This window comes from Heptranchias perlo, unplaced genomic scaffold, assembly GCF_035084215.1.
Source record: "Heptranchias perlo isolate sHepPer1 unplaced genomic scaffold, sHepPer1.hap1 HAP1_SCAFFOLD_1286, whole genome shotgun sequence".
Taxonomy (NCBI): Eukaryota; Metazoa; Chordata; class Chondrichthyes; order Hexanchiformes; family Hexanchidae; genus Heptranchias; species Heptranchias perlo.
This window is the reverse complement of record NW_027138523.1, coordinates 28590-44336: the sequence shown is the minus strand read 5'-3', so window position 1 is coordinate 44336 and position 15747 is coordinate 28590. Positions and strand designations below refer to the sequence as shown.

Genomic DNA, 15747 nt, shown 5'->3' with positions numbered 1-15747 from the left:
TATCTCCCCCCCACCACTCTCACCCCCCGATCCATCTCCCCCCCCCACACTCACCCCCCCTGATCCATCTCCCCCCCCCCCGATCCATCTCCCCCCCGATCCATCTCCCCCCCCCCCACTCACCCCCCGATTCCATCTCCCCCCCCCACTCTCACCCCCCGATCCATCTCCCCCCCCCCCCACTCACCCCCCGATCCATCTCACCCCCCCCCGATCCATCTCCCCCCCCGCACTCCCCCCCCGCACTCTCCCCCGATCCATCTCCCCCCCCCCGATCCATCTCCCCCCCCGCACTCTCCCCCCCGATCCATCTCATCACCCCCACCCCCCAATCCATCTCCTGTTGAATCTGTCTTCACAGAAGTCGAGGATGGGGTTGAGTCACAGTGGAGGAGGAGGAGGAGGAGGGCGTTGAGTCACAGTGGAGGAGGAGGAGGAGGGCGTTGAGTCACAGTGGAGGAGGAGGAGGGTGTTGAGTCACAGTGGAGGAGGAGGAGGAGGGCTGTTGAGTCCACAGTGGAGGAGGAGGAGGAGGGTGTTGAGTCACAGTGGAGGAGGAGGAGGAGGGCGTTGAGTCACAGTGGAGGAGGGAGGAGGAGGGGCGTTGAGTCACAGTGGAGGAGGAGGAGGAGGAGGCGTTTGAGTCACAGTGGAGGAGGAGGAGGAGGGTGTTGAGTCACAGTGGAGGAGGAGGAGGAGGGCGTTGAGTCACAGTGGAGGAGGAGGAGGAGGGTGTTGAGTCACAGTGGAGGAGGAGGAGGAGGGCGTTGAGTCACAGTGGAGGAGGAGGAGGAGGGGCGTTGAGTCACAGTGGAGGAGGAGGAGGAGGGCGTTGAGTCACAGTGGAGGAGGAGGAGAGAGGGCGTTGAGTCACAGTGGAGGAGGAGGAGGAGGGCGTTGAGTCACAGTGGAGGAGGAGGAGGAGGGTGTTGAGTCACAGTGGAGGAGGAGGAGGAGGGCGTTGAGTCACAGTGGAGGAGGAGGAGGAGGGTCGTTGAGTCACAGTGGAGGAGGAGGAGGAGGAGGGCGTTGAGTCACAGTGGAGGAGGAGGAGGAGGGTGTTGAGTCACAGTGGAGGAGGAGGAGGAGGGCTGTTTGAGTCACAGTGGAGGAGGAGGAGGAGGGGGTGTTTGAGTCACAGTGGAGGAGGAGGAGGAGGGTGTTGAGTCACAGTGGAGGAGGGAGGAGGAGGGTGTTGAGTCACAGTGGAGGAGGAGGAGGAGGGTGTTGAGTCACAGTGGAGGAGGAGGAGGAGGGTGTTGAGTCACAGTGGAGGAGGAGGAGGAGGGTGTTGAGTCACAGTGGAGGAGGAGGAGGAGGGTGATGTGTTGAGTCACAGTGGAGGAGGAGGAGGAGGAGGGGGGTGTTGAGTCACAGTGGAGGAGGAGGAGGAGGAGGGTGTTGAGTCACAGTGGAGGAGGGAGGAGGAGGGTGTTGAGTCACAGTGGAGGAGGAGGAGGAGGGTGTTGAGTCACAGTGGAGGAGGAGGAGGAGGAGGGTGTTGAGTCACAGTGGAGGAGGAGGAGGGGAGGGCGTTTGAGTCACAGTGGAGGAGGAGGAGGAGGGTGTTGAGTCACAGTGGAGGAGGAGGAGGAGGGTGTTGAGTCACATGTGTTGAGTCACAGTGGAGGAGGAGGAGGAGGGTGTTGAGTCACAGTGGAGGAGGAGGAGGAGGAGGGTGTTGAGTCACAGTGGAGGAGGAGGAGGAGGGTGTTGAGTCACAGTGGAGGAGGAGGAGGAGGGTGTTGAGTCACAGTGGAGGAGGAGGAGGAGGTGTGTTGAGTCACAGTGGAGGAGGAGGAGGAGGGTGTTGAGTCACAGTGGAGGAGGAGGAGGAGGAGGGTCGTTGAGTCACAGTGGTGGAGGAGGAGGAGGAGGGTGTTGAGTCACAGTGGTGGAGGAGGAGGAGGAGGGTGTTGAGTCACAGGGTGGAGGAGGAGGAGGAGGGTGTTGAGTCACAGTGGAGGAGGAGGAGGAGGGTGTTGAGTCACAGTGGTGGAGGAGGAGGAGGAGGGTGTTGAGTCACAGTGGTGGAGGAGGAGGAGGAGGGTGTTGAGTCACAGTGGAGGAGGAGGAGGAGGAGGGTGTTGAGTCACAGTGGTGGAGGAGGAGGAGGAGGGTGTTGAGTCACAGTGGAGGAGGAGGAGGAGGGTGTTGAGTCACAGTGGAGGAGGAGGAGGAGGAGGGTGTTGAGATATCGGATCGAAAGAAGGTGCAAAATAGATTGACATCACTCAAAGTCGACAAGTCCCCCGGTCCAGATGGGATGTATCCTCGGTTGCTGAGGGAAGCGAGGGTGGAGATAGCAGAAGCTCTGACCACAATCTTTAAATCCTCCTTTGATATGGGAGTGGTGCCAAAAAAGGGAGAGGGGATAAACCCAGTAATTACAAGCCACTCAGTGTAACGTCAGTGGTGGGAAAACTACTCGAGACCAATTGTAAAGGACAAAATTAATTCTCACTTGGAGAAGCAAGGGTTAATTCGGGACAGTCAGCACGGATTTGTTAAAGGCAAATAGTGTCTGACTGACCTGATTGAGTTCTTTGATGAAGTAACGGGGAGGGTTGATGAGGGTAGTGCAGTAGATGTTGTATATTGGCACTTTCAAAGGACGTTTAATAAAGTGCCACATGACAGACTTATTCAGAAAATAGAAGCTCATCAGGTACGTAATTAGCTCGGGGATAGGAGGCAGAGAGCAGTGGTGAAGGGATGTTTTTCTGATGGTAACACGTATGCTGTGGGGTCACCCAGGGGTCGGTATTAGGACCATTGCTTTTCTTGTTATATATAAATGACCTGGACTTGGGTACAGGGAGGACAGATTCAAAGTTTGCGGATGATACAAAACTTGGCAACGTAGTAAATAGTGAGGAGGATAGTAGCAGACTTCAGGAGGACAGAGACAGGCTGGTGAAATGGGCAGACACAGGGCAGACGCAATTTAATGCGGATGAGTGTGAAGTGGTGCACTTTGGGAGGAACAACATGGAGAGGCCGTATAAACTAAATGGTACCAGTTCAAGGGGGTGCAACAGCAGAGGGACCTGGGGAGGTGGGGGGGGGGGGGCATATTCACAAATCATTGAAGGTGGCAGGGCAAATTGATAAGGTGGTTTAGAAAGCGTTTGGGATACTTGGCTTTCTAAATAGGGGCACTGAATACAAAAACAAGGAAGTCACGCTAAACCTTTCCAGATCACTGGTTAGGCCTCAGCTGGAGGATTGAGTCCAGTTCCGGGCACCGCACTTTAGGAAAGGTGTGAAGGCCTTAGAGAGGGTGCAGAAGAGATTTACTAGATTGAAGTCCCTCATCCCTGGGACCAGTTTTGTGGAGAGACTGGAGAAGCTGGGATTGTTCTCCTTGGAACAGAGAAGGTTAAGGGGAGATTTGATTGAGGTGTTCAAAATTATCAACGGTTTTGACAGAGTAAATAAGGAGAAACTGTTTCCAGTGACAGGAGGGTCGGTAACCAGAGGACACAGATTTCAAATAATTGGCCAAAAAAACTTGAGGGGAAAAGAAGAGAAATGTTTTCACACAGAGGGCTGTTATGATCTGGAACACACTTCCTGATTGGGGGAGATTCCATGGGAACTTTCAAAAGCCAATTGGACATGTTTGAAGAGGAATAATTGGCAAGGCTATGGGGAAAAAAGTGTGGGACTAATTGGATAGCTCGTTCAAAGAGCTGGCACAGGCACGATGGGCCGAACGGCCCCCTTCTGGGCTGGAGGATTCTATGAATTGACGGGACCCATAGAAGAAACTCCGATAGACCTGAATCACTCGAGACATTGAGCTGCCGATGTACACGACCTTAACCACAGCTTCTCTCAGCCAGACTCACTTCTGACACCCCTTGAACAGCTCTTTGGAGGCTCCATTTTCCAAGTCTTCCAAACAATGACTCCTCAGGTCAGTGGGGATCTCAGAAATATAATCAGGAGACTGAAGAGAAAAAAAAAACTAATTCAGCACCACAGAAACTTCACTTCAACCCAACAACTTCCCCATCGGCAATAAAAACATACCCATTCCCAACATACAAGGAGCAGCCAGATAAATCAGGGTCAGGGCCTGTGCCCACTGTGTACCAGGTACAGTATCCCTGGTGTACACAGAGCTCCAGGAGTCCAGCAATATTGATCAGGGTCAGGGCCTGTGCCCACTGTGTACCAGGTACAGTATCCCCGGTGTACACAGAGCTCCAGGAGTCCAGCAATATTGATCAGGGTCAGGGCCTGTGCCCACTGTGTACCAGGTACAGTATCCCTGGTGTACACAGAGCTCCAGGAGTCCAGCAATATTGATCAGGGTCAGGGCCTGTGCCCACTGTGTACCAGGTACAGTATCCCCGGTGTACACAGAGCTCCAGGAGTCCAGCAATATTGATCAGGGTCAGGGCCTGTGCCCACTGTGTACCAGGTACAGTATCCCCGGTGTACACAGAGCTCCAGGAGTCAAGCAATATTGATCAGGGTCAGGGCCTGTGCCCACTGTGTACCAGGTACAGTATCCCTGGTGTACACAGGGCTCCAGGAGTCAAGCAATATTGATCAGGGTCAGGGCCTGTGCCCACTGTGTACCAGGTACAGTATCCCTGGTGTACACAGGGCTCCAGGAGTCAAGCAATATTGATCAGGGTCAGGGCCTGTGCCCACTGTGTACCAGGTACAGTATCCCTGGTGTACACAGAGCTCCAGGAGTCCAGCAATATTGATCAGGGTCAGGGCCTGTGCCCACTGTGTACCAGGTACAGTATCCCTGGTGTACACAGAGCTCCAGGAGTCCAGCAATATTGATCAGGGTCAGGGCCTGTGCCCACTGTGTACCAGGTACAGTATCCCCGGTGTACACAGAGCTCCAGGAGTCCAGCAATATTGATCAGGGTCAGGGCCTGTGCCCACTGTGTACCAGGTACAGTATCCCTGGTGTACAGGGCTCCAGGAGTCCAGCAATATTGATCAGGGTCAGGGCCTGTGCCCACTGTGTACCAGGTACAGTATCCCCGGTGTACACAGGGCTCCAGGAGTCCAGCAATATTGATCAGGGTCAGGGCCTGTGCCCACTGTGTACCAGGTACAGTATCCCTGGTGCACAGGGCTCCAGGAGTCAAGCAATATTGATCAGGGTCAGGGCCTGTGCCCACTGTGTACCAGGTACAGTATCCCTGGTGCACAGGGCTCCAGGAGTCCAGCAATATTGATCAGGGTCAGGGCCTGTGCCCACTGTGTACCAGGTACAGTATCCCTGGTGCACAGGGCTCCAGGAGTCAAGCAATATTGATCAGGGTCAGGGCCTGTGCCCACTGTGTACCAGGTACAGTATCCCTGGTGCACAGGGCTCCAGGAGTCCAGCAATATTGATCAGGGTCAGGGCCTGTGCCCACTGTGTACCAGGTACAGTATCCCTGGTGCACAGGGCTCCAGGAGTCAAGCAATATTGATCAGGGTCAGGGCCTGTGCCCACTGTGTACCAGGTACAGTATCCCTGGTGCACAGGGCTCCAGGAGTCCAGCAATATTGATCAGGGTCAGGGCCTGTGCCCACTGTGTACCAGGTACAGTATCCCCGGTGTACACAGGGCTCCAGGAGTCCAGCAATATTGATCAGGGTCAGGGCCTGTGCCCACTGTGTACCAGGTACAGTATCCCTGGTGCACAGGGCTCCAGGAGTCAAGCAATATTGATCAGGGTCAGGGCCTGTGCCCACTGTGTACCAGGTACAGTATCCCTGGTGCACAGGGCTCCAGGAGTCAAGCAATATTGATCAGGGTCAGGGCCTGTGCCCACTGTGTACCAGGTACAGTATCCCTGGTGCACAGGGCTCCAGGAGTCAAGCAATATTGATCAGGGTCAGGGCCTGTGCCCACTGTGTACCAGGTACAGTATCCCTGGTGCACAGGGCTCCAGGAGTCAAGCAATATTTCACAACACATTTGTCACCGTCTGCGTTTTGAGGGAGGATTTGACCATATTTGGCACAGGGTGAGGGATGGAGGCGAGGGCAATACCTTGGGATTCAGAAACTTGTCCACCAGGCACTGACCACAGTCCTTTCTCTTCACATCTGGAGTCACCTCATAGTCTGCCTACAGAGAAAGAAAACACCACATCATCAGTCGGAGTCCAGTCTACAGACAGACACCGTCATCAGTCGGAGTCCAGTCTACAGACAGACACCGTCATCAGTCGGAGTCCAGTCTACAGACAGACACCGTCATCAGTCGGAGTCCAGTCTACAGACAGACACCGTCATCAGTCGGAGTCCAGTCTACAGACAGACACCGTCATCAGTCGGGAGTCCAGTCTACAGACAGACACCGTCATCAGTCGGAGTCCAGTCTACAGACAGACACCGTCATCAGTCGGAGTCCAGTCTACAGACAGACACCGTCATCAGTCGGAGTCCAGTCTACAGACAGACACCGTCATCAGTCGGAGTCCAGTCTACAGACAGACACCGTCATCAGTCGGAGTCCAGTCTACAGACAAGGAATGGGATCACGCAAATACCAACTAATGGCTGAGATTGACAAGAGGTTTACAGGTAGGTACACAGAGACCAGTGCAATACTCAGGAAGCAACAACTTACATTTCTGAGGTAAATTTCATGTCGTAAATCATTGGGCACCGAGCCAAGGCGTACACTAGGAGGAGGGGCCTCGAGCACGGTCAAAGAGGGAGGTTATAAGGAGAGTCTTAAAGGAGGAAAGAGGGAGGTGGAGAGGTTCAGGGAGGGAATTCCAGAGCTTTGGGCCGAGGCAGCTGAAGGCACGGCCACCAATGTTGGAACGATTAAAATCAGGGATGCACAAGGGGGAGGGGGGAGGGGGGAGGTGGGGGGAGGGGGAGGTGGGGGGAGGAGCGAAAGTGGGCAAATACATGGCAGATGCAGTATAACATGGATAAATGTGAAGTTATCCACTGTGGAAGGAAAAACAGAATGGTGATAGATTGGGAAATGTTGATGTACAAAGGGACCTGAGTGTTCTTGTACATCAGTCACTGAAAGCAAACATGCAGGTACAACAAGCAGTTAGGAAGGCAAATGGTATGTTGGCCTTCATTGCAAGAGGATTTGAGTACAGGAGCAAGAATGTCTTACTGCAGTTATACAGGGCCCTGGTGAGACCACACCTGGAGTATTGTGTGCAGTTTTGGTCTCCTTACCTGAGGAAGGATGTCCTTGCCATAGAGAGAGGGAGTGCAGCGAAGGTTCACCAGACTGATTCCTGGGATGGCAGGACTGTCGTATGAGGAGAGATTGGGTCGACTCGGCCTGTATTCACTCGAGTTTAGAAGAATGAGAGGAGATCTCATTGAAATGTATAAAATTCTGACAGGACGAGACAGACTGGATGCAGGGAGGATGTTTCCCCTGGCTGGGGGTCTAGACCCAGGGGTCACAGTCTCAGGATACGGGGTAGGACATTTAGGACTGAGATGAGGAGAAATTTCTTCACTCAGAGGGTGGTGAACCTGTGGAATTCTCTACCACAGAAGGCAGTGGAGGCCAAGTCACTGAATATATTTAAGAAGGAGATAGATAGATTTCTGGACACAAAAGGCATCAAGGGGTATGGGGAGAGAGCGGGAATATGGTATTGAGATAGAGGATCAGCCATGATCATATTGAATGGTGGAGCAGGCTCGAAGGGCCGAATGGCCTACTCCTGCTCCTATTTTCTATGTTTCTAAGTTTGTATGATATAAATGTACATGATTCGATCTGTGACCATAAGACCATAAGAGATAGGAGCAGGAGTAGGCCATTCGGCCCCTCGAGCCTGCTCTGCCATTTAATGAGATCATGGCTGATCTGATTTTTACCTCCACTCCACTTTCCCGCCCTTTCCCCATATCCTTTGACTCCTTTGCTGATCAAAAATTTGTCTAACTCAGCCTTGAATGTATTCAATGACTCAGCCTCCACAGCTTTTTGGGGTAAAGAATTCCAAAGATTCACGACCCTCAGAGAAGAAATTCCTCTTCATTTCCATCTTAAACAGGCAACCCCTTATTCTAAGACTATGCCCCCTCGTTTTAGATTCCCCCATGAGGGGTAACATCCTCTCAGCAAACCCTATCGAGTCCCCTCAGAATCTTGTATGTTTCAATAAGATCTCCTCTCATTCTTCTAAACTCCAATGAGTACAGACCCAACCTGTTCAATCTTTCCTCATAAGACAACCCTTCCATACCCGGAATCAACCAAGTGAACCTTCTCTGAACTGCCTCCAATGCAAGTATGTCCTTCCTTAAATAAGGGCACCAGAACTGTACGCAGTACTCCAGGTGTGGTCTCACCAGCACCCTGTACAGTTATAGCAAGACTTCCCTGCTTTTATACTCCATCCCCCTCGAAATAAAGGCCAATATTCCGTTTGCCTTCCGGATTACCTCTGCACCTGTATTTTGACTTTTTGTGTTTCATGTACGAGGACACCCAGATCCCTCTGTACTGCAGCATTTTGTAGTATTTCTCCATTCAAATAATATTTTGCTTTTTTATTTTTCCTCCCAAAGTGGATGACTTCACATTTTCCCACATTATATTCCATCTGCCAAATTTTTGCCCATTCGCTTAACCTCAATATCCCTTCGCAGACACTTTGTGTCCTCATTACAACTTGCTTTTTCACCTATCTTTGTATCATCAGCAAATTTGGCCACAAGACACTCTGTTCCTTCATCCAAGTCATTGATATTTATTGTAAATAGTTGAGGCCCCCAGCACTGAGCCCTGCGGCACCCCACTAGTTACAGATTGCCATTTTGAAAATGACCCTTTTATCCTGACTCTTTGTTTTCTGTTAGTTAGCCAATCCTCTATCCATGCCAGTATATTACCCCCAACACTATGAGCTCTTATCTTGTGCAGTAATCTTTTATGTGGCACCTTATCAAATGCCTTATGGAAATCCAAATATACTGCATCCATTGGTTCCCCTTTATCCACCCAGCCCGTTACTTTCTCAAAGAACTCTAATAAATTTGTCAGACGTGATTTCCCCTTCATAAAACCATGTTGACTCTCCTTGATTGTATTATGAGTCTCCAAATGTCCTGCTACTACTTCCTTAATAATGGATTCTAGCATTTTCCCAATGACAGATGTGAGGCTAACTGGTCTATAGTTACCTGCTTTCTGTCTCACTCCCTTCTTGAATCGGGGTGTTACGTTTACAATTTTCCAATCCGCTGGGACCTTTCCAGAATCTAGTGAATTCTGGAAGATTACAACCAATGCATCCACTATCTCTGTAGCCACTTCCTTGAAGACCCTCGGATGCAAGCCATCAGGTCCAGGGGACTTGTCAGCCTTTAGACCCATTAGTTTACCTAGTACTTTTTCTCTAGTGATAGTGATTGTTTTTAGTTCCTCCCTCCCCTTTGCCCCTTGATTTTCTACTATTATTGGTATATTATTAGTGTCTTCTACTGTGAAGACAGATACAAAATATCTGTTCAATTCCTCTGCCATTTCCTTGTTTTCCGTTATTATTTCCCCAGTCTCATCCTCCAAGGGACCAATGTTTACTTTAGCTACCCTCTTCCTTTTTATATACTTGTAGAAGCTTTTATTGTCAGTTTTTATATTTCTTGCTAGTTTATTCTCATAATTTATTTTCTCCCTCTTTATTATTCTTTTAGTCATCCTTTGCTGGTTTTTAAAGTCCTTTGATCAGAGTGGGCTGTAAAATACAGGCGGACTGGTACGAATATAAGCCCCAGTCTGCGGTGAGCAGGCCCATCTCGGCCAGGACCGCTCTCAGGAGACAGTCTGTGCTCCAAGTTACACCAGGGGATAAAAGAAACATCAGCGAGGGGTCCGTGCTCCTGATCCTAATCCAGTGCCCCCAGCATGTGGGTCCAGGTCAGGGCCGGGTCAGGACGCAAACTGAATGGCCTGCCGCCACACGATGTGAAGCCTCCCACATCAGAATAGTCTCTTGGACCTGGTAATTAGTTGCAGTGAAACCAAGGAGGCAAAGACTATCAGAGCGGGAGGGGTGAGGGAGGCATTAACAATTGGTGAGAAAAGTAAGAACAGGCTGCACAAGACTGAGGCAGTTGTGAGATATCACACTCACTCACACACGACTACGACACTTACCACCGAATCCAGAAACTTCACACAGTGCAACAACTCAGGCCGAGTCTCACAGAACTGGCGAAACAGCAGCCTCCCGATAGGCTGCTTATCACACAGGCTCTTGTAGTCCTTCTCTGCAAAAAGAATTTCCAGTTAAAAGTTAATTCGATCAATGAGGTCGGTCCTCACAGAGCTGGGGGTCATCGATCAGTTAATTCGATCAATGAGGACGGTCCTCACAGAGCTGGGGGTCATCGATCAGTTAATTCGATCAATGAGGTCGGTCCTCACAGAGCTGGGGGTCATCGATCAGTTAATTCGATCAATGAGGTCGGTCCTCACAGAGCTGGGGGTCATCGATCAGTTAATTCAATCAATGAGGACGGTCCTCACAGAGCTGGGGGTCATCGATCAGTTAATTCAATCAATGAGGACGGTCCTCACAGAGCTGGGGGTCATCGATCAGTTAATTCGATCAATGAGGACGGTCCTCACAGAGCTGGGGGTCATCGATCAGTTAATTCGATCAATGAGGACGGTCCTCACAGAGCTGGGGGTCATCGATCAGTTAATTCGATCAATGAGGTCGGTCCTCACAGAGCTGGGGGTCATCGATCAGTTAATTCGATCAATGAGGACGGTCCTCACAGAGCTGGGGGTCATCGATCAGTTAATAACATTAACAAATCAATCACTCAAGTATAAGGTCGATTGTGGGCAATGTACCAGCATCACACAGCCCGTCTCACTGAACCACCTACAGGAACAGCAGGAGGCCATTCAGCCCCTCGAGCCTGTTCTGCCATTAGGTCATGGCTAATTTGTATCTTCACTCCATTTACAGCCCTGACCCCATATCCCTTAATACTGTCGGCAAGCAAAAAATCGATCGATCTCAGATTTTTAATTATTCATTGAGCGAGTATCTCCTGCTTTTAGTGGGAGAGAGTTCCACACTTCCACCACCCTTTGTGTGAAGAAGTGTTTCTTAACTTCTCTCCTGAATGGCCTGGCTCTGATTTTCAGGTTATGTCCCCTTGTCCTCGACTCCCCCACCAGCGGAAAAAGTTTCTCTCTATCTACCCGATCAATTCCTTTCAAAATCCTAAATCAAATCACCCCTTAACCTTCAATATTCCAGGGAATTCAAGCCTCGTTTATGTAATCTGTAGGAAAAATAACGGGGGCGGCCCCGTCACCGCCACGGCGCGGAGGGCCCGTCACCGCCACGGCGCGGAGGGCCCGTCACCGCCACGGCGCGGAGGGCCCGTCACCGCCACGGCGCGGAGGGCCCGTCACTGTAATAGGAATTCGTGAGTTGTTCAAACAATGAGGGTGTGAATGATCTCCTCCTCCCCCCCCAACACTGGGACTCTCAGGGTGGTGTAGAGGCCTCGGATGGCCATGCTCCCTCAGACGATGGCGGTGGGGCAGGGGGTGTAGAGGCCTCGGATGGCCATGCTCCCTCAGACGATGGCGGTGGGGCAGGGGGTGTACAGGCCTCGGATGGCCATGCTGCCTCAGACGATGGTGTACAGGCCTCGGATGGCCATGCTGCCTCGGACGATGGCGGTGGGGCAGGGGGTGTAGAGGCCTCGGATGGCCATGCTGCCTCAGACGATGGTGTACAGGCCTCGGATGGCCATGCTGCCTCGGACGATGGCGGTGGGGCAGGGGGTGTACAGGCCTCGGATGGCCATGCTGCCTCAGACGATGGTGTACAGGCCTCGGATGGCCATGCTGCCTCGGACGATGGCGGTGGGGCAGGGGGTGTAGAGGCCTCGGATGGCCATGCTGCCTCGGACGATGGCGGTGGGGCAGGGGGTGTAGAGGCCTCGGATGGCCATGCTGCCTCGGACGATGGCGGTGGGGCAGGGGGTGTAGAGGCCTCGGATGGCCATGCTGCCTCGGACGATGGCGGTGGGGCAGGGGTGTAGAGGCCTCGGATGGCCATGCTGCCTCGGACGATGGCGGTGGGGCAGGGGGTGTAGAGGCCTCGGATGGCCATGCTGCCTCAGACGATGGTGTACAGGCCTCGGATGGCCATGCTGCCTCGGACGATGGCGGTGGGGCAGGGGGTGTACAGGCCTCGGATGGCCATGCTGCCTCGGACGATGGCGGGGCAGTGGGGGGATGCTGAGCAGCAAGAACTCCTCTGTCTTTTCCCTGAATGGCTGGAGTCTGACGCGACCGCCCTGCCGAACACGGCAAGGAAGTGAAGCATGGCTTGGACAGGAAGAGGTCCAACGAGCACACACTCCTGAGTGGTTCAGGGGGTGGCAGACGGCAGATTAATCTAATCACGGCCCAGCACCAGCTAAACAAGGGACTTAATCTATCGGCCAAGGCCTGTACATGAGCAAAGAGACCCATTGAAAGATGGCCATGCAGCTGAGGCCCAATCACCGGGTCCAATGGGATTGTGCACAAGGTGGCCATGCACCCAGAAATGGGCTGAAGAGGGGCGCCCAGTTCAGACCACACGGCGGAGAAGGTCAACGAGCCAGGAAGGAGGTGAGGACGTTCCCTAAAGGCCAGAACAGGAACGAGAAAAAGAAGTTAAGGATCCCGAGTCAGTGCGCTCCCTCATCCAAGGGAAAAACGGGAATTAAAGCCTGTATCATGTCTGGACTTTACTGACTCGTTTGTTAAACTGTATGGATGCATGTCTTTAATAAATCTTTCTAAGTTGTTTTGAATGAATTGGTCTTACTGTCGATTTGTGCCAGTTGCAACCTTAAAAGTAAAGTAAGTAAAATTCTTACAAATCTCTCCTCATAGTCTAACCCTTGGAGTCCTGGTAATATTCTGGTGAATCTGGGCTGCACTCCTTCCAGGGCCAGTATATCCTTTCTCAGTGCGGTGCCCAGAACTCTACACAGTACTCCAGACGTGCTCTAACCAGGGCTTTGTGCAGCTGGAGCAAAACTTCCTCCCCTTAATAGTCTAGACCTCCAGATAGAAAGGCTCACATTCCATTAGTCTTTGTGATTATTTTTTATACCTGACTACTACCTTTTAATGTGTACACGGACCCCGTAATATCTCTTTCGACCGCCACTGTTCCGAGCTTTTCACCATTCAAAAAATACTCACATCTATCCTTTCTTGATCAAAAATGGTCGACCTCACAAGCTCCTGAAACTGGCGTACCCCACGTTCCCGAACCCCGCGCTGCCGAACCCCGTGTACCCCGCGCTCCCGAACCCCCCGTTCCCGAACCCCGCGCTCCCGAACCCCGCGCTGCCGAACCCCGTGTACCCCGCGCTCCCGAACCCCCCGTTCCCGAACCCCGTGCTCCCGAACCCCGTGTACCCCACGCTCCCGAACCCCGCGCTCCCGAACCCCGCGCTCCCGAACCCCGCGCTCCCGAACCCCGCGCTCCCGAACCCCGCGCTCCCGAACCCCGCGCTCCCGAACCCCGCGCTCCCGAACCCCGCGCTCCCGAACCCCGCGCTCCCGAACCCCGCGCTCCCGAACCCCGCGCTCCCGAACCCCGCGTACCCCGCGCTCCCGAACCCCGCGTACCCGAACCCCGCGTACCCCGCGCTCCCGAACCCCGCGTACCCCGCGCTCCCGAACCCCGCGTACCCCGCGCTCCCGAACCCCGCGTACCCGAACCCCGCGTACCCCGCGCTCCCGAACCCCGCGTACCCCGCGCTCCCGAACCCCGCGTACCCCGCGCTCCCGAACCCCGCGTACCCCGCGCTCCCGAACCCCGCGCTCCCGAACCCCGCGTACCCCGCGCTCCCGAACCCCGCGTACCCCGAACCGAACCCCGCGCTCCCGAACCCCGCGTTCCCGAACCCCGCGTACCCCGAACCGAACCCCGCGCTCCCGAACCCCGCGCTCCCGAACCCCGTGTACCCCGCGCTCCCGAACCCCGCGCTCCCGAACCCCGTGTACCCCGCGCTCCCGAACCCCGCGCTCCCGAACCCCGCGCTCCCGAACCCCGTGTACCCCGCGCTCCTGAACCCCGCGCTCCCGAACCCCGTGTACCCCGCGCTCCTGAACCCCGCGCTCCCGAACCCCGTGTACCCCGCGCTCCTGAACCCCGCGCTCCCGAACCCCGCGCTCCCGAACCCCGTGTACCCCGCGCTCCTGAACCCCGCGCTCCCGAACCCCGCGCTAATCATAGAATGATAAGGGAAATAGGTCCTTCCTATCCACTCTGTCTGGGCCCCTCATAATTTTATACACCTCAATTAAATCTCCCCTCAGCCTCCTCTGTTCCAAAGAAAACAACCCCAGCCTATCCAATCTTTCCTCATAGCTAAAATTCTCCAGTCCTGGCAACACCCTCGTAAATCTCCTCTGTATCCTCTCTAGTGCAATCACATCCTTCCTGTAATGTGGTGACCAGAACTGTACACAGTACTCAAGCTGTGGTCTAACCAGTGTTTTATACAGTTCCAGCATAACCTCCCTGCTCTTATATTCTGTGCCTCGGCTAATAAAGGAAAGTATCCCGTCTGCCGCCTTAACCACCTTATCTACCTGTCCTGCTACCTTCAGGGATCTGTGGACATGCACTCCAAGGTCCCTCTCTTCCTCTACACCTCTCAGTATCCTCCCATTTATTGTGTATTCCCTTGCCTTGTTTGCTCTCCCCAAATGCATTACCTCACACTTCTCCGGATTGAATTCCATTTGCCACTTTTCTGCCCACCTGACCAGTCCATTGATATCTTCCTGCAGTCTACAGCTTTCCTCCTCACTACCAACCACACGGACAATTTTTGTGTCATCTGCAAACTTCTTAATCATGCCCCCTACATTCAAGTCCAAACCATTAATATATACGACAAAAAGCAAGGGACCCAGTACTGAGCCCTGCGGAACCCCACTGGAAACAGCCTTCCAGTCACAAAAACACCCGTCGACCATTACCCTTTGCTTCCTGCCACTGAGCCAATTTTGGATCCAATTTGCCACATTCCCTTGGATCCCATGGGCTTGTACTTTTCTTACCAATCTGCCATGTGGGACCTTGTCAAAAGCCTTGCTAAAATCCATGCAGACTACATCAAATGCACACCCTTCACCGACCCTCCTTGTTACCTCCTCAAAAAATTCAATCAAGTTAGTCTGACACGACCTCCCCTTAATAAATCCACTCTGACTGTCCTTGATTACTCCGTGTCTTTCTAACTGACACTTTATCCTGTCTCTCAGAATTGTTTCCGATAATTTGCCCATCACCGAGGTTAGACTGACTGGCCTGTAATTACTCGGTCGATCCCTCGCTCCCTTTTTAAACAATGGTACAATGTTAGCAGTCCTCCAATCCTCCGGCACCTCGCCTCTATCCAGGGAGGATTGGAAAATGATGGTCAGAGCCTCCACTATTTCCGCCCTGGCTTCTTTTAACAGCCTGGGATACATTTCATCCAGCCCTGGTAATATATCCATTTTCAAAGATGCTAAACCCCTTAAAACTTCCGGTCTCACGAAGTTTATCCCGTCCAATATTTCACACTCCTCCTCCTTAACTACAATCTCTGCATTGTCCCTCTCTTTTGTGAAGACAGATGCAAAGTATTCATTAACCTGGTACCAGGGTTAAGGGCATCTCCTCGTGGCTGGAGAAGAACTTGGAGCGTGAGGGGGAGGATCCAGTTGTCATGGTCCATGTAGGAACC

At 52.9% G+C, this 15747-nt stretch overlaps 1 protein-coding gene and 1 long non-coding RNA gene across 2 annotated transcripts; both read right to left on the bottom strand.

Annotated features, from left to right (window-relative positions):
• Positions 1–3860: 3860 nt before the first annotated feature.
• Positions 3861–10234, bottom strand: LOC137308322 (uncharacterized). The gene is made up of 3 exons (XR_010959496.1): positions 10127–10234; positions 6020–6097; positions 3861–3955 (listed from the first exon to the last, which is right to left on the bottom strand). It is a non-coding gene; the product is annotated as an uncharacterized lncRNA (long non-coding RNA).
• Positions 10235–12119: 1885 nt separating this feature from the next.
• On the bottom strand, positions 12120–14241 carry LOC137308321 (spidroin-1-like). The gene is made up of 2 exons (XM_067977114.1): positions 13259–14241; positions 12120–12300 (listed from the first exon to the last, which is right to left on the bottom strand). Exons 1-2 carry the CDS (start codon positions 14239–14241, stop codon positions 12120–12122), a joined length of 1164 nt encoding a protein of 387 aa, XP_067833215.1.
• Positions 14242–15747: the final 1506 nt, after the last annotated feature.